The sequence below is a fragment of the Rana temporaria genome, chromosome 8 (genome assembly GCF_905171775.1).
Source record: "Rana temporaria chromosome 8, aRanTem1.1, whole genome shotgun sequence".
NCBI classification, from domain to species: Eukaryota; Metazoa; Chordata; class Amphibia; order Anura; family Ranidae; genus Rana; species Rana temporaria.
In genome coordinates this window covers 153,221,718-153,244,652 of record NC_053496.1, presented here as the reverse complement: position 1 = coordinate 153,244,652, position 22,935 = coordinate 153,221,718, and the positions used below count along the sequence as shown (strand labels likewise).

The 22,935-nt window shown below is 45.5% G+C and overlaps 1 protein-coding gene across 4 annotated transcripts in view; it reads left to right on the top strand.

Moving 5' to 3' along the window:
* Positions 1–22,491, top strand: part of ZFP91 (ZFP91 zinc finger protein, atypical E3 ubiquitin ligase) — a 136,330-nt gene extending 113,839 nt beyond the window's left edge. For all 4 annotated transcript variants that reach the window (XM_040320893.1, XM_040320892.1, XM_040320894.1 and 1 more), the window contains 6 exons: positions 3,053–3,169; positions 6,584–6,634; positions 13,937–14,015; positions 16,069–16,183; positions 21,413–21,512; positions 21,603–22,491. In XM_040320893.1, coding sequence (XP_040176827.1) covers positions 3,053–3,169; positions 6,584–6,634; positions 13,937–14,015; positions 16,069–16,183; positions 21,413–21,512; positions 21,603–22,077 — 937 coding nt within the window. In that variant the 3' untranslated portion in view covers positions 22,078–22,491. The remainder of the gene's footprint in view (positions 1–3,052; positions 3,170–6,583; positions 6,635–13,936; positions 14,016–16,068; positions 16,184–21,412; positions 21,513–21,602) is intronic.
* The last annotated feature ends 444 nt before the right edge of the window (positions 22,492–22,935 follow it).

Genomic DNA, 22,935 nt, shown 5'->3' with positions numbered 1-22,935 from the left:
AAATGGAACAAATCTCTGTTGCCTCTGGATCGTCAGATTTAGGTAGGTCACCTGGTCAGGGCTTCCCTGAGTTGGTGGCTGAGATCCCCGGCTCTTTAGTCTGGGAAGTCGTTCCTTCCTTTCCATTGGACTGTGATCACAACGGACGCCAGCCTCACAGGTTGGGGGGGAGTCTGGGGGGTCCCGTCGGCCCAGTGTCGCTGACGAATCCCGCCTGCCGATCAATGTGCTAGAGCTTCGAGCGATCAGGCTGTGCCTCTCCTCGTGGTCGCAGAGGCTACAAGGGCGTCCAATCAGGATCCAGTCAGACAACGCCATCAGGGGGGAACAAGGAGCTTGGCTGCGGCATCGAAAGTCACTGACATCCTGCGGTGGGTGGAAAGGAGTGTACCGGCTCTGTCAGCCGTTTACATTCCGGGCGTAGAAACTGGCAGGCGGACTACCAAAGTCACCAGATGCTGGACCAGTGGGAATGGTCGTTACATCCAGAGGTGTTTAATGACACCAGTGACCAGTGACACCAGTGCTGTGGGTTAATAATGCGTTTGCTGACGGCAGTGCTGAGGGTTAATAATGTGTTTGCTGACGGCAGTGCTGGGGGTTAATAATGCGTTTGCCGACGGCAGTGCTGGGGGTTAATGATGCGTTTGCTGACGGCATTGCTGGGGGTTAATAATGCGTTTGCCGACGGCAGTGCTGGGGGTTAATGATGCGTTTGCTGACGGCATTGCTGGGGGTTAATAATGCGTTTGCTGACACCAGTGCTGGGGGTAATAATGCGTTTGCTGACAGCAGTGATGGGGGTTAATAATGCATCTGCTGACACCAGTGCTGGGTTAATAATACATCTGCTGACACCATTGCTGGGGGTTAATAATGTGTTTGCTGAAATCAGTGCTGGGTTTAATAATGCATCTGCTGACAGCAGTGCTGGGTTTAATAATTCGTCTGCTGACACCAGTGCTGGGTTTAATAATGCATCTGCTGACACCAGTGCTGGGTTTAATAATGCGTTTGCTGACACCAGTGCTGGGGTTAATAATGCGTTTGCTGACACCAGTGCTAGGGTTTAATAATGCGTCTGCTGACACCAGTGCTGGGTTTAATAATGCGTCTGCTTACACCAGTGCTGGGTTTAATAATGCGTTTGCAGACACCAATGCTGGGTTAATAATGCATTTGCTGACACCAGTGCTAGAGGTTAATAATGCGTTTGCTGACACCAGTGCTAGAGGTTAATAATGCGTTTGCTGACACCAGTGCTAGGGGTTAATAATGCGTTTGCTGACAGCAGTGATGGTGGTTAATAATACGTTTGCTGACACCAGTGATGGGGGTTAATAATGCGTTCACTGACACCAATGCTGGGTTAATAATGCATCTGCTGACAGCAGTGCTGGGGGTTAATAATATGTTTGCTGACACCAGTGCTGGGTTTAATAATGCATTATTAAACCCAGCACTGGGTCAAACACACGTTTGCTGACACCAGTGCTGGGGGTTAATAATGTGTTTGCTGACACCAGTGCTGGGTTTAATAATGCGTCTGCTGACACCAGTGCTGGGTTTAATAATTGTGTTTGCTGACACCAATGCTGGGTTAATAATGCGTTTGCTGACACCAGTGCTGGGTTTATAATTGTGTTTGCTGACACCAATGCTGGGTTAATAATGCGTTTGCTGACACCAGTGCTGGGTTTAATAATTGTGTTTGCTGACACCAGTGCTGGGTTTAATAATTGTGTTTGCTGACACCAATGCTGGGTTAATAATGCATTTGCTGACACCAGTGCTAGGAGTTAATAATGCGTTTGCTTACACCAGTGCTAGGGGTTAATAATGCGTTTGCTTACACCAGTGCTAGGGGTTAATAATGCGTTTGCTGACACCAGTGATGGGGGTTAATAATGCATCTGCTGACACCAGTGCTGGGGGTTAATAATGTGTCTGCTGAAACCAGTGTGGGTTTAATAATGCGTTTGCTGACACCAGTGCTGGGGGTTAATAATGCGTTTGCTTACACCAGTGCTAGGGGTTAATAATGCATTTGCTGACACCAATGCTGGGTTAATAATGCATCTGCTGACACCAGTGCTGGGGTTAATGTGTTTGCTGAAACCAATGCTGGGTTTAATAATGCGTCTGCTGACATCAGAGCTGGGTTTAATAATGCGTCTGCTGACACCAGTGCTGGGGGTTAATAATGTGTCTGCTGAAACCAGTGTGGGTTTAATAATGCGTCTGCTGACACCAGTGCTAGAGGTTAATAATGTGTCTGCTGACGGCAGTGCTGGGGGTTAATAATGCGTTTGCTGACACCAGTGCTGGTGGTTAATAATGCGTTTGCTGACACCAGTGCTGGGTTTAATAATGCGTTTGCTGACACCAGTGCTGGGTTTAATAATGCATCTGCTGACACCAGTGCTGGGTTTAATAATGCGTCTGCTGACACCAGTGCTGGGTATAGTATAGTAAATTATTGCTAGTATAGTTTATTGTTTTGAAAGTTTGCATGCAGCCCCCATTGGATATGAAAACATGTGGCCCTCAGGCAATTTGAGTTTGAGACCCCTGCTGTAGAGGGTGAGCCTTCTGGGTCCCTGTTATAACTCTACTCTCTGCATAGACTATGTGCAGCACGATGATGTTACTGCTATTAATAACAGGGTAATATCTTGGTTTGCAAAGTCATTGGGTGCACACAAAGCGGGTTTATATCTTTTGTAAATATTTAAATTAAAGCTTTTTTGTCCTGTGTTCCACATATGTGTTAGCTTCACTTAAACTGCAGGAATTCATTTTTAAAGGTTAGGGTCAGACTAATGACTAGACGTACAGAAGCGTTTAGGAACATTTTGAGATTTTGGATGCTGAAATATCTTGGTTCACTCCTGGTGCCAAAAACAAACACATGGGACGCAATGAATACTGTGCCAACAATTACACCTGAACCTTGCAAAGGTGACCTGAAGCAGGAATGTTACCCTGCATTCTCTTCTGCTTCTTTGCTTCTTTCTGGCTTTCCTAGTAACATGTATGTATTCTCTTAAAGGTCATCTGCAGGACCCAGGCGCAGAGGTCCACGCAGCAGGAAAGAGTCGGGTACTGTGGAAGTGAAGATGGAAGTGAAGGAGGAGAATCCAGTTCCAGGCCCAGAAGCACCTAGAAAGTGAGTGTTTTAAAGCCCATTTCACAGGGAGGAACCTATTAATGTTACAATGACGTGAGAAAACTGTAAATCCCTCTATTGGATGGAAAGGAGCAAATGTTAAAACCGTGTTTTTTTTATTTTTATTAAAGATAACTAGTTTGCACACTAGTTTGGATATGGATGTTTTAGTGTTGCATTTTGCACTCATGGTAATAAAAAGAGTGGCATGTGTTAAGAATTGGTTATGCTTTATTGGCAACAGTTTTTTAAAAACATTTCAAGCAAGTTAGTGTTTATTTAAAAAAAAGAAGAAAAAAAAACACATCTGTCTATTCTAACCTGCTTGTGAACAGCCCCAATCCTCTTCTTCTGGGCTCCCCACCGGCACTCCAGGCCCTCCTCTTCATCGGATGCCCCCACGGGCTCGCTCCTGAGCCCTTCTGCTGCATCCATTGATAGACGGTGGCCCTGCCCCCGTTTCATAGGATTTGATTAATGCCAGCGGGAGCCAATAGCTCCTACTGCTATTAATCTGTTCAATGAGGAGAGAGACGTGCATAGCTGGTTTGAATCAGGCTCGGGTAAAAAAAAGGGGGGTCTGGGGGGAAGGTGCAGCACAGAAGGTTTTTTACCTTTATGCATTCTATGAAAAACCTTGAGGCTCCGTTCACACCTAGGTGTTTTTCTGCTGTAAGTGTCAGCTCTAAAAACACCTAACAAGACAAATCCTATTTGTTTTAATGGCCCCCGTTCACATCTGAGCGTTCTGTCACCTGAAGCCAAGTGCCCATTGCTTAAACAAAGTACAGGAGCTTCTTTTTGGCAGATTAACCACTTGACCACCGCCCCATGTCAAAAAGACGTCCTGTTTTTAAAGTTGAATATCTCGGTAACGGCAGCAGCTGCTGCCACAACCGAGATATTCATCTTTTCAGGGGGCGGTGGTGTACACGATAATGGCGGTCTCCGCGGCGGATTCGCCGCGAGATCGCCGTTATCGGTGGCGGGAGAGGGCCCCCCCCCCCTCCCGCCGCTCTCCCGCGCCCTCCGCCGCTTACCGGAGCCGTCGGTAGCGGCGGAGGGGATCGGATGTGTCCGGCAGCTGAGCGGGGACGGGACTGAAGGAGAAATCTCCTTCACCCGTCCTCATAGCTCTGCTGGGCGGAAGTGACGTCAAAACGTCAGTCCCGCCCAGCCTCTTAAAGAAACATTTTTTTTTTTTGTCATTTTAAAAAATGACTTTTTTTTTTTTTTTTTTTTTTTGCATTTAAGTCTAAATATGAGATCTGAGGTCTTTTTGAGCCCAGATCTCATATTTAAGAGGACCTGTCATGCTTTTTTCTATTACAAGGGATGTTTACATTCCTTGTAATAGGAATAAAAGTGATCAATTTTTATTTATTTTTTTATTTCAGTGTAAAAAATTATAAAACTAAATAAAAATTAATAAGAAAACCAAAAAAAAATTTTTTAAAGCGCCCCATCCCGACGAGCTCACGCGCAGAAGCGAACGCATACGCGAGTAGCGCCCGCATATGAAAACGGTATTCAAACCACACAAGTGAGGTATCGCCGCGATCGTTAGAGTGAGAGCAATAATTCTAGCCCTAGACCTACTCTGCAACTCAAAAAATGCAACCTGTAGAATTTTTTAAACGTCGCCTATCGAGATTTTTAAGGGTAAAAGTTTGACGCCATGCCACGAGCGGGCGCAATTTTTAAGCGTGACATGTTGGGTATCATTTTACTCGGCGTAACATTATCTTTCACAATATATAAAAAAATTGGGCAAAATTTATTGTTGTCTTATTTTTTAATTCAAAAAAGTGATTTTTATCCAAAAAAAGTGCGCTTGTAAGACCGCTGCGCAAATACGGTGTGACAAAAAGTTTTGCAGTGACTGCCATTTTATTCTCTAAGGTGTTAGAAAAAAATATATATAATGTTTGGGGGTTTTAAGTAATTATATAGCAAAAAAAACTGTTTTAGTGTCGTAAACACCGAATCTGAAAAATTAGCCCGGTGGGAAAGAGGTTAAAGGCAGTTTTACTGCTTTTACATCAGTGACCTTTTAACCTTGAAAACACCTGTACAAAAACGCCTGAAAAATGCCTGTAAAATAGCATCATCTAGATGTGAACAGAGCCTAAGACTGTATAACCACTTTAAGGAGGGTGTCCTAGTGGATTGTGGACATAGATATACAGCACTTCACAAATGTCTGTATGGTAGAAGGGGTACGTTGCATGCAGATTGTACAACTTATTGGTTTAACGTGTGTGCAATGAGAAGTGATGTAAAATAAGAAAGCCCTGTAGCTTGAAGTTGCATTGTGCGTTTAAAGTCATTGCTTTACTACTACTAAACAGATCCTGACAGTAACATAGGGAAAATTGCACTTCCTGAATATGTGTGGCAAAGGTGGCCCTTCTAATTCTTCAAAGTGTTGTCACTTTTTAGCCTACACATCTGCTGTTGCACTAGACTATGCGATGACTCCAACAGGTAAAACTATGCAACTTTATGGTGCTGCTACTGCTCACCCACTGCCCGGCAAGGCTAAGAACCAAGAGAGAAGAAATGGTCACATGACCACTTGCCAGGAAAAAAAAAATGTTTATGGCAATTTTGATACTAGAACAGTTACTCTGGGATCAATTCCACCTCAGCACAGCTGATTTCAGAGCAGGTTTAGGCTTTAGGCCTTGGGACCACCACACTGCCTTCAGTTGTCCAGGGGAATTAAACAACTAGGTCCTATGCCATGCCTACCCATTTCTCCGTCCAACCTCTACATCACCACTGTGTCCTGTAGTGACATGGGAATCAGTGAGAGGAACCATAGCATGCATCAGGGTCTGGAGAAGATGGACATTCCCGGAAGTGTTGGTTCCTGTAACAGGACTTCACAGGAAAAAAATTCAGATAGGCGGTGGATGGGTTGGCAGGAAAGGTTAGTTTTATGCTTTTTTCAACTTGTACAACATTAAAGTGGTTCTCAAGTCAAACGTTTTTGTTTATGCGTTAAAAAACTTTCCCTATCTGCTCCTCCCCTTCTTAGAGGACACACAGGGAGCAGCGGGAGCCATTGGCTACAGTCTGTTAAATACTATGAAGGGGGGAGTGGCTAAGCCGCACTCTGTGTATCTATGGGTGCATGCAACCTGTCTTAGAAGCCCACCCACATGGGTGCCCCCTTGGCACAGCACGTTGAGTGGGCTCTCAGAAAAGAGAAGCGGACAGCACTGGCAGGGGGACTTGCACAGAGCAGATAAATATAACGTGTTTTTATTTTATCGAGGAAAAAAAAGAGACCTTTAGTGTCATTTTAAAAGACTTTTGTAGGTGTGAAGACTTTAGTGTTTCCCTGCTTTCTAAAGTCGTTTTATATTTGTAATTCTAATTTTCTTTTTCCTGCATCCCTTCTCACAGGAGGGGGCGCAAGCGCAAGGATGACAAAACTCCAAAGCTCCCAAAGAGGCGGTGAGTAGATGCTTGTGTGAGAAAACAAACTGCAGTTTTAGTGTGCCATGGCACATGCACTGTGCTTCCTGAGACTTCACAGACCTACATAGTGAGGTCTGGTGCACCCTACTGTGGCGCTACGGGGGCCACACTTTGCATAGGGAAAAGGTCCCTGCAGCATTTTTTAAATCACAGCCTGCTTGGAAACCAAGTGCAGTGCAGTTTCCAGAGCAGAAAGCAGCTGTTGTGATTTCCAGTAGGATTAATGGCACCCACGCGCATCTCCTGCATTTTTCTGTGCGTGTGGTTGCGGCTGCATGAACAGGTGTGGACCTGCAGCAGAAATCGCCCTCACAAGTGTGAAACCATACCTTAATCTGGTTGAAAAAGAGAAACTGGTCCATCCAGTTCATCCCACAGAGAAAAAAAAATTGGGATGCAGAGACATGTGAGACGCACTTAAGGCTTTAATTCTGCTTTAAAAAAAAAAAAGTATTAACTAGAAGTAAAGGTTTATTGACTAGTTGACTAGAAGTCGACGTCATTGCGACTAAACTCTTTTTGCAAAGATAAACGCATTAGAGGAAGGCTGGGTTTTGACTCCTAGTCAGTAAGCTTTTTTGTTTCTTGTCTATTGAGGGACACAGGAAGTTTCTCTTTCGTTCATTGACGGACACAGCACTTTAATCTTGACCTTAGGGTTATATCACCACCTTCAGGAGAGGACTAGGCAGAACATGTAAAAACAGCAAAGCTGCACAGTACCACCCAGGGGGCGGTCCTACTGGCTATAACCCCTCACACTGCATCCAGCAGCTCAGTTTTTTTCTGCCTAGTGTAAAAGGACCTGGCTCCTGGTGGGGGACCATTGGTCCTGGGGATTTTTTCTTTTTGATTCCTGTGATCTACTATCAACAGCCAGGCTGGGTGACAGGCTGGATAATATAGATCCTGGTAGTCTCCCCAGCCCGGCCATCAAGCGCGAGCAGACCTTAGCTACATGCTGAGTCAGCCACGTCATGCCCCGTCTGATCCAGGGGCGGCCGGCAAGCTACAGGGAGTGCAGAATTATTAGGCAAGTTGTATTTTTGAGGATTAATTTTATTATTGAACAACAACCATGTTCTCAATGAACCGAAAAAACTCATTAATATCAAAGCTGAATATTTTTGGAAGTAGTTTTTAGTTTGTTTTTAGTTTTAGCTATTTTAGGGGGATATCTGTGTGTGCAGGTGACTATTACTGTGCATAATTATTAGGCAACTTAAAGCGGTAGTTCCCCCCCCCCCCCCCCGACACATTTTACCATCGAGACAGGCATTGTAGCGTGAGCTACAGTATGCCTGTCCCGATTTTTTTAACCCCGGACTCACCTTGTAATCGGAGATCGTATTTTTCGGCTCCCGCGGGGAATGGGCGTGCCTATGGAGAGGGAGGATGATTGACGGCCGGCCCTGGCACGTCACTCTCCCCGAAGACAGCCGGAGTAGGTCTCGGCTCTTCACGGCGCCTGCGCACAGGCTATGCGCACGCGTCGTGAAGACCAAGCCTATTTCGGCTATTTCCGGAGAAGCGTGACGCGCCAGAGCCGGCCGTCAATCATCCTCCGTCTCCATAGGCACGCCCATTCCCCGGTATCTTCAATCTACGAGAACAAGGTGAGTACGGGGGTAAAAAATTCGGGACAGGCATACTGTAGCTCGCGCTACAATGCCTGATTTTATGGTAAAATAAAAAAAATAAAATAATTTTTCGTCGATAGGGTGAACCCCCGCTTTAACAAAAAACAAATATATACCCATTTCAATTGTTTATTTTTACCAGTGAAACCAATATAACATCTCAACATTCACAAATATACATTTCTGACATTCAAAAACAAAACAAAAACAAATCAGTGACCAATATAGCCACCTTTCTTTGCATGGACACTCAAAAGCCTGCCATCCATGGATTCTGTCAGTGTTTTGATCTGTTCACCATCAACATTGCGTGCAGCAGCAACCACAGCCTCCCAGACACTGTTCAGAGAGGTGTACTGTTTTCCCTCCTTGTAAATCTCACATTTGATGATGGACCACAGGTTCTCAATGGGGTTCAGATCAGGTGAACAAGGAGGCCATGTCATTAGTTTTTCTTCTTTTATACCCTTTCTTGCCAGCCACGCTGTGGAGTACTTGGACGCGTGTGATGGAGCATTGTCCTGCATGAAAATCATGTTTTTCTTGAAGGATGCAGACTTCTTCCTGTACCACTGCTCGAAGAAGGTGTCTTCCAGAAACTGGCAGTAGGACTGGGAGTTGAGCTTGACTCCATCCTCAACCCGAAAAGGCCCCACAAGCTCATCTTTGATGATACCAGCCCAAACCAGTACTCCGCCTCCACCTTGCTGGCGTCTGAGTCGGACTGGAGCTCTCTGCCCTTTACCAATCCAGCCACGGGCCCATCCATCTGGCCGATCAAGACTCACTCTCATTTCATCAGTCCATAAAACCTTAGAAAAATCAGTCTTGAGATATTTCTTGGCCCAGTCTTGACGTTTCAGCTTGTGTGTCTTGTTCAGTGGTGGTCGTCTTTCAGCCTTTCTTACCTTGGCCATGTCTCTGAGTATTGCACACCTTGTGCTTTTGGGCACTCCAGTGATGTTGCAGCTCTGAAATATGTCCACTCTGGTGGCAAGTGGCATCTTGGCAGCTGCACGCTTGACTTTTCTCAGTTCATGGGCAGTTATTTTGTGCCTTGGTTTTTCCACACGCTTCTTGCGACCCTGTTGACTATTTTGAATGAAACGCTTGATTGTTCGATGATCACGCTTCAGAAGCTTTGCCATTTTAAGAGTGCTGCATCCCTCTGCAAGATATCTCACTATTTTTGACTTTTCTGAGCCTGTCAAGTCCTTCTTTTGACCCATTTTGCTAAAGGAAAGGAAGTTGCCTAATAATTATGCACACCTGATATAGGGTGTTGATGTCATTAGACCACACCCCTTCTCATTACAGAGATGCACATCACCTAATATGCTTTATTGGTAGTAGGCTTTCGAGCCTATACAGCTTGGAGTAAGACAACATGCATAAAGAGGATGATGTGGTCAAAATACTCATTTGCCTAATAATTCTGCACTCCCTGTATATGCTCCGGGGCACACATATGACTGGGCTACTACTGTCCGTGTCACAGTGTGCCATGGCCGACAGCCACCCCGTACCACTCGGGTGATGGGTCTGTTCAAAGAATGCGTCCAGAAGTTCCCACGGGAGGGGTAAGTATGGTTCCGCCTGCCTTGGCAGGACGGAGCAACTGGGCATTCCCTGGGAGGTCGAATTGGGGGTCTCTCATGCTCCTCTTCTTCTCTCCCCGTCCCTTCCCTCCTCCCCATGCTTGGGCCACTGCGAGACTGAATAGGGGTCTCCCGGGGGGCTCCATGTCTGGCGGGGGGCTGCGCTGGGTGTTTGGGGTCCACTGTTCCCTTCCCTATTTTTGGGGCATAGTCGGGCATAGTGGGGTGTTTGTTGTACACTTTTGTGAGAGACCACCGCACGAAGGTCAGAGTGGTCGCGCCATTTTCCTGTAGTTTTAGTCAGGAAGTCCGGTGGCCAACTTTTCGGAGCCCTCAGGCGTTTTCTTGCTGAGGTGGCCGGCGGCCATTTTCTTGTAGTGCCAGCTTGTTTTTGCCTCTAGCGCTGGTTATCCTTCTGGAACGGCGCGAAATGCACAGAAACACCCCCATGAGGGAGAGCGGATGGCATGGGCAAAATTGTTGCACTGAAAGTTGGAAAAGCAACAGGCTTTCCCAATCTGCGTGGAACTGGCAGACCAGTTGGTGCTTGGCCTTAAGTATGTCTGCGATACGGCCTCAGATACGGCTCCTTTGCTTTCTAGAGCCTCAGTGTCTGCTGTGGTGCTCCGTCGCCCAATTTGGCTAAAATGCTGTGGACCAGGCATCTAAGAAGGCCCTGGCAGAGGCCCAGGGAGAGAGGCTATTTGGAGCCTCGCTGGATGACATTATTAAGAATGTTTACTGGGGGTAAGAGTACGCTGCTCCCACAATCCAGAAAAGGTAAGGAGCCACGCCGTAGGCCAGGGCCCTCCTTTTCCGCTCGGAAGCATTTTTTTTGTCCGCCCGGATCCGCAAGTAAGCATTCCCAGGCCGATAAGGTACCTGCTGAGGGACAGAAGCGTCCCTATATTCGCAAGCCAAACAAGCCTGCGAGCAAAGCTACTGCATGAAGGTTTGCCCCCGCCCGACTTGCTTTCGGGAGTTTACAGCTCATTGGACCTCCCTCCTTTCCGACCCGTGGGTTTGCGAACTGGTATCCTCATCAGGATACAAGATAGTTTCTTTCTTGTCCGCCAAACAGGTTTTTTTTTCTCCAACCTTCATCTTTTCCCGGCGCGCCGGGACGCCTTGTTTGGCCAGTGCAAAACCTGCTGAGGCACGGAGTGATAGTGCCTGTACTGCCGTCAAAAAGGTTTCAGGGATTCTATTCCAATCTGTAAGTCAAGTGCCGAGTGACGCAACGCGTGGGGGAGGAGCCTAGTGACGCGACCGACGGACATCTGTTCGTATGAGGAGATCGCCGCACTGAGCGGCATGAAAGGCTATCTAAAAGCTGTACTTTGATCTGGGGATTTGTGAGTGTAATTGCATCACCGCATTTATGTTCTCCTTTTGATCCGCAATGTTGCACCATATCTTTTTCTCCTTTGTGCCTTTTTCATGAGCTGTGTCACCCTGAATCACCAGAGCGTCAGCCTGAACTAAAACAAGCACTGTGAAAACTCCCAGTACACCATAGGATTGTTCCTTCTCATATCAAGTCAATTTGCACTGGTCTGTGTGTGGAAAAGGGGGATGTGTTTCTGTGTTTTTGTTTTCACACAATGGTTTGATATATAATTTTGCTTCATATTGTATTTGATTGATACCTCCTATTTTTGGTTGTACATTTGGTATCATTAGCACATTTTGCTTACTGTATACTAACAGCAGCAAATGTTGGTATTAACGCATCAATAGTACCTTTTTTTCACTTTTAGTTACATAGTTGGTCTGGTTCAAAAAAGACACAAGTCCATTTAGTTCAACCAATAAAAGGAAAAAAAAAATCCTAAAATATAAATAAATCATACAATCCTATATACACAATCCTATAACCACAGTTGATCCAGAGCAGGCAGGGGTCCTCAAACTACGGCCTGTGGGCCGTATTCGGCCCACCAGTGTGATTTACCTGGCCCGTGGACTGAAACTAGTGACAGTGCAGTGGCGACGAAACTGACAGGCTCTTAGAAGGGACACAGGCAGAGCCGCAGCTGCGGGGGAATTCCACCCCTCCCTCTCCTTGAGCAGAGCATTCACCTGGCAATGCCTACTCCTATTGGCTACATTCAGAGCCAATAGCTGGGAAACTAGAGCATTATGGGAATTGTAGTGCTGGATACCAGCAGGCCCCATGATGATTCCCTGAGAGGAGTTCAGTCCCCAACATGCTGAGCGGGAGGGGAAATAGGAAGAGAGGAGAAGAAATGCCATGAGGCTGTCGAGTGGAGGGAGCCAGTGATTCTCTTATTACCCTCCAAGGTAAGAACTTACCTCCCATCTATCTGGCTGCTCCCACTCTGTTCTACCCTCCACCTGGTTGCTCCAACTCTGTTCTACCCTCCACCTGGCTGCTCCCACTCTGTTCTACCCTCCACCTGGCTGCTCCAACTTTATTCTACCCTCCACCTGGCTGCTCCCACTCTGTTCTACCCTCCACCTGGCTGCTCCCACTCTATTCTACCCTCCACCTGGCTGCTCCCACTCTATTCTACCCTCCACCTGGCTTCTCCCACTCTGTCCTCCCCTCCACCTGACTGTATCCACCCTGTCCTCCACTCTACCTGACTGCTCCCACTCTGTTCTACCCTCCACCTGGCTGCTCCAACTCTATTCTACCTTCCACCTGGCTGCTCCCACTCGATTCTACCCTCCACCTGACTGCATCCACCCTGTCCTTCCGTCCACCTGACTGCTCCCACTCTATTCTACCCTCCACCTGGCTGCTCCCACTCTATTCTACCCTCCACCTGGCTGCATCCACCCTGTCCTTCCTTCCACCTGGCTGCTCCAACTCTATTCTACCCTCCACCTGGCTGCATCCACCCTGTCCTTCCTTCCACCTGGCTGCTCCCACTCTGTTCTACCCTCCACATGGCTGCTCCAACTCTATTCTACCCTCCACCTGGCTGCTCCCACTGTATACTAACAGCAGCAAATGTTGGTATTATGTCCTCCCCTCCACCTGGCTGCATCCACCCTGTCCTCCCCTCCACCTGGCTGCATCCACCCTGTCCTCCCCTCCACCTGGCTGCATCCACCCTGTCCTCCTCTCCACCTGGCTGCATTCACCCTGTCCTCCCCTTCATCTGGCTGCTTCCACTCTGTCCTACCCTCCACCTGACTGCTCCTTCTCTGTCCTATCCTCTCCCCTCCCTTTGTGTTGGGGGTCTGTGTAATGGGGGGGTCTGTTATTGGGGGCTTTGTAATGGAGAGAAGGGCCTGTGATGGGGAGGGGTTCTGTGATGAGGGGAGTTTGTGAAATACTAATAAGTTTATGTTGATTAAAATCTTTATTTTAAATATTGTATATTGTTTTTTCCTGTTTTTTTGTACTTCAAATAAGATGTGTGCATAGGTTCATATATTTTTTAAACTATAGTTCGGCCCCCCAACAGTCTGAGGGACCGTGAACTGGCCCCCTGTTTAAAAAGTTTGAGGACCCCTGATCCAGAGGAAGGCAAAAAAAAAACAACAAAGCATGATCCAATATGCTACAGCAGTGTAAAGATGTCCTTCCTTATCCCCCCCCGAGAGGCAATTGGATAGTCCCCAAATCAACTTTACCTATAAATGTTAGTATCCAGCTATATTATGTTCATTTAGGAAAGAATCATTTTTAAAGCAATCTACTGAGCTTGCCAGAACCAGCTATTGAGGGAGTCTATTCCACATTTTCACAGCTCTTACTGTGAAGAAACCTTGAAAAAGTCCAAGGTAAAGTGCGAATGCTTTTGCAACGCATTGTGTGTGTGTGTGTGTGTGTATTAAAGGATAAGTTCATCTGCATTTTATACTGGTATTTAGGATGTAACCTGTAGCATGTCGGGGGTACAATGCTTTACACACTCCTGTGGGAAAGATAATAAATGCAATTTTTTTCCTTTAAAAATATGTGCATTTATTAGCCCTTAAGCTGCTTTACCAGCGTTCATTTTTTCTTTTTTAACGCAAATTTTTTATTTATTTATTTTTATATTTCCTTTTGCCCTGTTTAGAAAGAAGCCTCCTCTACAGTATGTGCGCTGTGAGATGGAAGGATGTGGCACAGTTCTGGCACACCCTAGATACTTGCAGGTAAGTAGATGCTTTCCTCCAGATTTTTTAAAGCTGGGTATACATTGGATATAAAAAGTCTACTTTTTTTTTCTTCCTGTTCCAGCAGGGGGAGGGGAGTCTTGGCATACACTGTGTGTGAGCTGATTGGAGGAAAGCCCCCCTCCGCATAGGCAGAGGAACAAAAAAATTATGCTGTGCTGTAAATAGACAAGCTCTCTGCTAATCTAGCACCCCCCCGACACAAATTTCCAGCTGCTTTTATCTCCTGTTTCAGAGAGCTTAACAGAAGTTATTATGCTGATAACAGAAGAAACAGAGCAGCAGAAAGACACTGGACTTAGTGCTTTGGAGAGTGCTATGTAAAACAGTAAAAATATATGTGCCTAGGTAAAATTTCATGAATCAGGTTTACATCCACTTTAAGGGTGATGTGTAAGGTACCCTTCTCCCCCGCCCCTTTCCTGGCAGGCTTAGGTAAATGACACGGCACCCTGCCTCAGATCTTTTTTCAATAGCATTATCTGAAAGAACACATTCTTGCCATTCCTTCTTTAGATATGCATATCCCTCCCTGCTGACTAGCTTGGTGCTGCAGAGTTTAACAAAAGGGAGTTACCGCTCCAGGTGGGTATGCTGAACAATCAATGATTTCTCTGGAGATCAAGGGTGCCGGCAATGCACAAGGCAAATTGTAGAGGCTAAAAAATGGACAGCCGCACTCCAAAAAAACTTTAGGTTGTCTTTATTGTAAAATGGATGGAAAATGCACTACAAAATACAGCATATAGTGTGAAACGCGTAGGCTGCTATCCCTATTTTTTTTTTGCTGTATTTTGTAGTGCATTTTCCATCCGTTTTACAATAAAGACAACCTAAAGGTTTTTTGGAGTGCGGCTGTCCATTTTTTAGCCTCTACAATGTGCTGCAGAGTTTAGCTGTGCACGTACACATCTGAAGGGATGTCTGGATGTGTTCCTAATGCTCAGGAAATGGTCAATGTTAGTGAAAGCTAATATCTGCGAGAGGCAGTCAATGAGAGTATGGTTCAGTAGGAGGGCAGAATGATTGATTAAAGTGATTGTAAAGTCTCTAACAATGTTATACTTGCCTGCTCTGTGCAGTTGTTTTGCACAGGGGAGCCCCCTTTCTCCTCTTCTTGGCTCCCTGGCTGAAGCTACTGGCCCCTTCCTCCTGTTGAGTGCCCCCATAGCAAGCAGCTTGTTATGGGGACACCCAAGCTGCAGCTCCGTGTATCCATTCTGACATGGAGCTGCGGAAAGGCCCCACCCCCTCTCCCTCCTGATTGACAGCAGCAGGTGCCAATGGTGCTGCTGCTGTGTCTCGGCCAATCAGGAGGGAGAGTCTCGGACGGCCGAGGCACTTGTGGACATCGCTGGATAGAGAAGAGGCTCAGGTAAGTATTGGGGGGCTGAGGGGGACTGCTGCAGACAGAAGGCTTTTTACCTTAATGCATAGAATGCATTAGGATAAAAAACATTCTGCCTTTACAAACACTTTAAAGTAATTCAAACCGGAAATAAAGCCATGCTCAGATTAGCTGCTACAGCTTCAAGGAGGTTATATTGTGGAGATGCAAGTTTGCAGGGAATTGAGAGCAAACAGTTTCAACACGGCAAAAGACTTACGATAAATGCTTAGTGGCCCTTGCACAGGCTAATAAGGGCCCATGAATTGGATGCAAATGATTAGTAAGGGTGCAGGCTGGGGAGAGGTTCGTCCAGACCCAAAGCACGCTGCAGAAATGGGAAAAGAGAGCCTGTCCGCCACACACCTCGCCCAAGTGTTTAGCAGGTAAAAGCAGCCTCAGCTTGATTTGTCCAAGCCATGCCCCCAACATGTTTCGCCTTGCCCCTGGGGCTTAATCACAGGGGCAGGGGAAAAACATATTGAGGACATGGTTTGGAAGTGTGCGGTAGACAGGCAATCTCTTAATTTAGCTTTTCTTGCGTGAATGTGTAAACCACCTGTAAGTAGTTATGGGGGCTTGCATGAATTAATGGGGAAATTGGAGAGGACTTTGAACATGACACTGTTGCCTTTTTGTCTTTAGCACCACATTAAATATCAGCACCTTTTAAAGAAGAAATATGTGTGTCCGCATCCCTCCTGTGGGAGGCTGTTCCGTCTGCAGAAGCAGCTGATGCGCCACGCAAAGCACCACACAGGTAAATATTACACATTTTGCATAAAAAAGGAGATGAGGTGGTTTGGCAGGGAGTGGCTGAATTTTGATCAGTGCTTGGTTATCCCTGCTCTACAGAAGTTAATCATTTACGGCTGCCGCTGCTGATCAGTGTATTCTGACAGCGGTTGGTCAGAACACAATGGGGGTTATTTTTTTACGAAAGGCAAATCCACTCTGCACTACTAGTGCAAAGTGCACTTGAAATTACACTGAAAGTGCACTTGGCAGTGCAGTCGCTGTAAATCGGAGGGGTAGATCTGAAATGAGGGGAAGCTCTGCTGTTTTTTTTTATCCAATCATGTGCAAGCTAAAAATGCTGTTTTTTTATTTTCCTTGCATATCCCCCTCGGATCTACAGTGACTGCACTTCCAAGTGTACTTTCAGTGCAATATTAAGTGCATTTTGCACTTGTAGTGCAAAGTGGATTTGCCTTTTGTAAATAACCCCCAATGTCACGGGGGGGGGGGGGGTATCCCTCCATCCTAAATCAGAAAAAAAAAGTCCACTAGCTCACTGATATACAGTGTGGATCTAGTACCTAAAGTAGAACTGTATACAAACAGGAAAAGATCCTGGAAAAAAAGAGAAAAGAGGGACTCTAATAGATGCAGGTATTCTGACTAGAAATTAAGAGCAGTGAAGAGCCACAAGCAGAAGAGCAATTTTAGCATGAGAGCGGTTAATACAGACTGCAGCATAATTATCCATGGTGTTAGGCCGTGTAAGGATAGCCTGACATAGAGCTGTATTAAGCAAAGCGTTCCACTGATGTGGCTACCGCCACATGCATAAGTAGCATGAAGTAAACATACACAGCTCCAGAATTTAATACTGGGAGGCTCATGCATTAAAGAGACCTTAGGATGACATATAGTAAAGATTAAATGATCTTGCAGATCTGTTGCTGATTTCTGTTGCCTCTACCAGTGTCCTCGGGGGATATCTCAACCGGGTGGTCTCGCTCCTGCCAACACCAGCTCTCCGCAGACTGGATGTGAGTGCCAACCACACTTATGAGGTGGTGCCCATCCCGATCTGTTAGCAGCAGTCAAAAGTCCAACCATCCGGACAAGATGACACTGTAGCCTAGCTTCAACGCATTTCGCCTTCATGGTTAAAAATTGCTTCTTCAGGACATCCTTAAGAAGCTTGCGTTAACTGTGCAGGCGAAAAGCTATCACTGACAATGTTGCCATTGCCATTTTATGGTGTTGGGTAGAGGTTTTTGCAAAATTTGCATTTGCTGCTTTGCATTTATCATGTAACCATTTTTTATTTAATACTGTTTCAATAAAGTAATGTTTTAGTCAAACTACCTGGATCTATTAGTGTACCTCCTTTTTTAGGATCTTTACCTGTTTGGAATCCTCCATCCACCTTGTTTGTAAGGATGTTTGGCCCACTGAGTGAATGAACTCCCCCTCCCTCAAAAAAAAACAGGAATCTTGTACTGCTTACCCTAATCATTATATCTAAGGTCCACACCCTTATGCTTAATCCCTTAATCCACCTTGTTTGTAAGGATGTTTGGCCCACTGAGTGAATGAACTCCCCCTCCCTCAAAAAAAAACAGGAATCTTGTACTGCTTACCCTAATCATTATATCTAAGGTCCACACCCTTATGCTTAATCCCTCCCTCTGTCAGTGAACTGTCAAGTGGCAGAGCCTCTCCTTGCCACTTATGATCTGCCATTTGATGACTCTGTAACGGGGAAGGTGCTTTGTCACCACTTTTGCCAGAGATTGGGGCCCCTTCCCAGACACAGAAATTGATCTGCAGATTAAAGTGGGAAAATAAAGGCAGTGCAAGAAGGAGTATTGTAGTACTTTTATGGGAACGCGATGTTGCTATAACAGTTTGTTTGCTGGAAATTTTTTGATGGATCCTAATTCTTCACACCTCGGCCTGATTTTGGACACCTGGGTGGCCAGGGTATTTTATTTTACCAGAGAAACTTCAGAAGCTTTGGCATGTTCTCTATGGATGGGCTTCCTCCACTGGTGCAAGAGGGTTCTTGCCGTCTTCAGGAGACTCTGACCAAATGGAACAAGGCTTCAGGATCTGTGGACAGGACCATTTATCTGTCTCATTTATCAATCGCGTCTTTAACTTGGTGGCTTCACGTTTCTTTCTCCTGTCCGGAAAGTCCTTTCTCCCCATGTGTTGTAAGATTATCACAACAGGCGTCTTTTCAGCTGTGGGGGGTGATGGATTATCTGTCTGTTTAGGGCTTGTGGGGCCTGGAGGAGAGTAGATTCCACTCTCTCTCCCATTGGACCAGGTTACCTGATCTGGGTCCAGTCAGACAACACTATGGCTGTGGCCTACATCAATCACCAGGGCAGCACAAAAATGTTGGCGGCTGCGCTTGAGGTAGCTCAGATCCTTAATTGAAAAAACTCCATGCCCAGCCTTGTTCTCTGCTCACATTTCGCAAGTAGACAGTTGGCAGGTGGACTACTCCAGTCATCAGTGTCTGGATCAGGGGGATTAGTCTCTACACCTGGATTGACTGGATTTGTCAATGCTAGGGAAAGACAGATGTGGATGTCTTTGTATCCAATCAGGAAGTTCCAATGTTTGTGGGCAGGATGAGGAATGTCTGGTCAGATGTGCTGGTGGCTCCGTAGGACAGGTACTAAATGATCTATGCCTTCCCTCCCCTGAAGCTCCTACCCCAGTTGTTGCGGAGGATAAAGCGAAAGGACATTCCTGTCATTCTAGTGGGCCTGGCTTAGCCACTTGATAAAGAAATTTCCTGGGGGAAACGTGCTCCTACCCCACTAGAGAAAGCCTATGTCTCCTACTCCTACAGCTACTACCTCTGCTCAGCAAAGGGATAACATTAGTTAACTTAGTTTTACTTCGGGACTTGCTGCCAACACCTAGACTCAAGGGAGTGGTATCTGCACCTGAGATTTTCCAGACTCTGTCAAAGGTGGAGGAATCCTATTGTCATCCTAACCCCCAGGTTCAACAACAAGCTGAACAGATTTAAAGCAAGTACTGGAGATTTTCTGGCCTTCACATTAGATGCCCTGGTGATTCCTTGGACTCTCTTCCAGCTGATATATGGCTTTGCTCTTAAAAAACAAAAACTCCTTTGACCGCTACACAAGATAGAAGAAAAGGTTCCAGTGATCCTCATTGCATTAGAACAGTGATCCTGTTCCACCCTGCTTCTCAGTCGGTCACCTTAACAGCATGGCTTTTTAAACCCAGGTTCTGAAGGATAGGTTTATCTCAGGAGTGCCCTTAAAGTGGTATTAAAAAGTGATATTAAACCCAAAATAGTCAAGGCTTTTCTCCAGGGAATTGCTCATATAAATCTTTCAATTCAGCCCCCTGTGTTGCCATGGGATCTTAACCTTGTGCTCTTTGGATTTCAGAGATGCCCCTTTTGAGAAAATTAAACTCACATGTAAGGTTGTCCTTGTGATGTCCATTACAGTTGTTGTGTGTTTCTGGGCTGGCAGCTCTTACTTGTAAAGTGCTTTTTCTCAGTTTGCACATGACAAGGTGGTTCTGAGACCAAGACCTTTTTTTCCATTATAGGTGGTCTCGGTTTTCCACCTCCATGAGGACATTGGGATTGATTTACTAAAATTGAAGAGTCCAAAATTTGGTGCAGCTGTGCATGGTAGCTAGTCAGCTTATTCAATTAAAGTGGATGTAAAGCCTTGCATATACCAAGTGAAGTGAACAGCCTCAGGTGATACACAGGGATGAAACAAATCTCCCTACATAAGTTTTACATATATATCTGCTGTCTTCAGCTTTATATACTGTTTAGAAAGTTCAGATCCTGTTAGATTTTCTCTCCCTGGTTAACACTGCAGTGAAGCCTAGGCATACAGCCAAGACAGCTGATTGGAGGAAAGGCACACTTCCCCTCTCCTCATAGGTAGAGACTTTCAGAATTGATTGTTTAATAGTTCAGGGCTCTGGTAATTTATTTATAGCATACTCCCCAACACAAACCTCCAGCTGCTTTTATCATATGTGATAGAGAACTTGTTAGGAGTTATCAGGCTAATAGAAGAACGGGCAGAAGACAGCTGCTTTGAAGAGATATAACAAAACAATGCAGATATATGTGCCCAGCTCAAATTTCATGAATCGAGTTTACATCCACTTTAAGCTTTGACAAAAAAAAAACTGATTGGTTTCTATGCAGAGCTGCACCAGGTTTTGCACTCCAGTTTGAATAAATCAACCCCATTTTCTCTTCTTTCCACTTCACGAGGACTCTACACTGCTCCAAAACCTAGTGACATTTACCTATACTCCTTGGATGTTGCTAGGACTTTCAGGATCTGCCTGGCAGCCACAACTTTTGTTCGCAAAACTGCATCCCTTTTTGTGTTACTTTTCCTCCACCTCCTGGTCTCACTCCTTTCCCTATGAGAACTTAATACACCAGGTCAGCATCTGTATCCCAGATTTTGAAAGCTTTCCACCTGGTCCCTCTGTTCACACGTTCTCGAGGGTTCTATAGTGTGGAGTTTCAGACTTTGGGTGATGCAAGCTTGGGCACAAGGGTCATCGGAGTGTTTTCAGGTTCCTTGACTGTTTGCAGTTTTGTTTGCTTTGTTATTGCCTAACTGTTGGTTTATTGCTAGGGTACTGTGGTCTATGAATACAATGCCTGTGTCCTGTACTGCTCCAAGATAAGGAATTTAATTCAAATTCCATTTTTTTATTTTATTATTATTATTATTATTATTTTTACATGGCTAACATTTTTTTTTTTTTTTTTTTTAAGGGGAAAAATGAATCACACTTTTATAAACCTGGCATGTAGAATAGCACTTTTAGCCAACATTTGATTAAAGGTGAAACTAAGTTCTATACATTGTGGTGGATGGCTATAATTTGAACTTTGAACATTGTATTCTGGAAAAAGCAGTGTGCTATATACATGAGAAAAATTGTTTACAGTAAGTCCCATCTGTAAACTCTGTATTATTGCAAGGAAGAGACTGATTGGTGTAGCAGTTATATATATGCCACATCTGTAAAGTGGAGTTTTCCTTTATAAAGAAAAAATTTCAAAATACATATTTAAAAATACTGTAGACATAAAGGGATAGCTGTACCTTTAAACCACATAAGATTTTACTAATCAACTCAGGATACCAAGCAAAAGGTGTCTCTTGTCTGTTTGTTGGAGAGACCACTTTAATTTATGTTTCTTTGTTCTTAGACCAGCGAGATTATATCTGTGAATACTGTGCCAGAGCATTTAAGAGCTCTCATAACCTGGCTGTGCACCGCATGATCCATACAGGAGAAAAGCCCTTACAGTGAGTTCTGAAATTTCCGCTTGATGTGTTGCTGTCTTCCCCTGGCCTGCACTTACCAATCTTTTTTTTGCTCCCTTCCCCTCATTCTAGATGTGAGTTCTGTGGGTTTACTTGCAGACAGAAGGCCTCCCTGAATTGGCACATGAAGAAACATGACGCTGATTCCTTCTATCAGTTCTCCTGTGGCATCTGCGGGAAGAAGTTCGAGAAGAAGGACAGTGTTGTTGCCCACAAGGCCAAGAGCCATCCCGAGATCTTATTAGCCGAAGCCTTGGCGGCCAACTCTGGCGCTCTCATTACTGCCAACAATGAACTGCTGCTGCCAGAGACCCCGGCTGCCTTGGTTCCTGGGGCTCCCATGGCTCTTGACGGCCCCATGGCTCTTGTGGCTTCTGTCGCCTCCGATGCAGCCACCACAGAGGCCCAGGAAGAGCCAGCACCACCCCAGACCATCTACACCACCTCCAGCTCTAAGATTTTAGTGGCTTGCTCTACACAGTCAGCAGGAGGACTGGCTTCTAACACACAGGTTCCTATTGAGGATGCGGACTCTGCAGGACCTTAGAAGGGAGACACTGATCCCTCTGCACAGCACCTAGACTGTTTCCTTGTTCCCCTCCCAGCTGGCTGGCTGTCTCACTCTACCAATGCTTTCTCTCTCTTTCCTTGTAATATCAGCATAGGCTATGACCAGGCACAAAGATCTGACCCATCTGGGGCCATCAACATTTTTCTTTGACTTCTCTGACTTTCTTTCATAATTCTGACCATTAACCAGTTATGCTTTCCTCTAAATCATGTTTTTTTTAATCTATTCTGTTCTTTGTTACCTCTTTTTTTTGTTTGTTTGTTTGTTTAATTTCCTTTTTCTCTATGCCCCATCATGTCTTCTTTTCCTCTCTTTGGGTGCTGTGCCCTGCACTTTCACTGTATATAATATGTTTAAAGAATAAAACTGAGCTGTTCTGTCTCATATGGAGCCCTGTCCCCCAAGCAAAGCTGCTGGTGTTACTTGGAGCACTGCTTGTGGTCTATCCTGTAATCTGTGAATTGCCAGCCCTTCCCACTTCTTAAAGGATGAGTTCACCTTTGGGAACATGTAACGTGTTCCACCAGTTTTTTGGGGTGGAACATGTTCCCACTCCTGCAGCCGCTCCCTGTTCTTCACCCTCCTTATGACAGTGGGCAGGGGATCTTATCCCCACACCCGCTGTCACTATTTTTTATGAGAGTTCTGTCAATGAATGAACTACATAGAAACAACAGCCTTTGCTGCTGACTGCTTGTAGTTTTCAAAAAGCTGCCTGGTCACTGTTGAGAGCTCTAGGTAGTTCTCTTTCTGTCATTGTGTAACTGCCTGCCCCTACAAGGTATGAGTAGTCAGTTTACACTGGCAGTCTGCAGGAGCCTGGAATTGCACTTG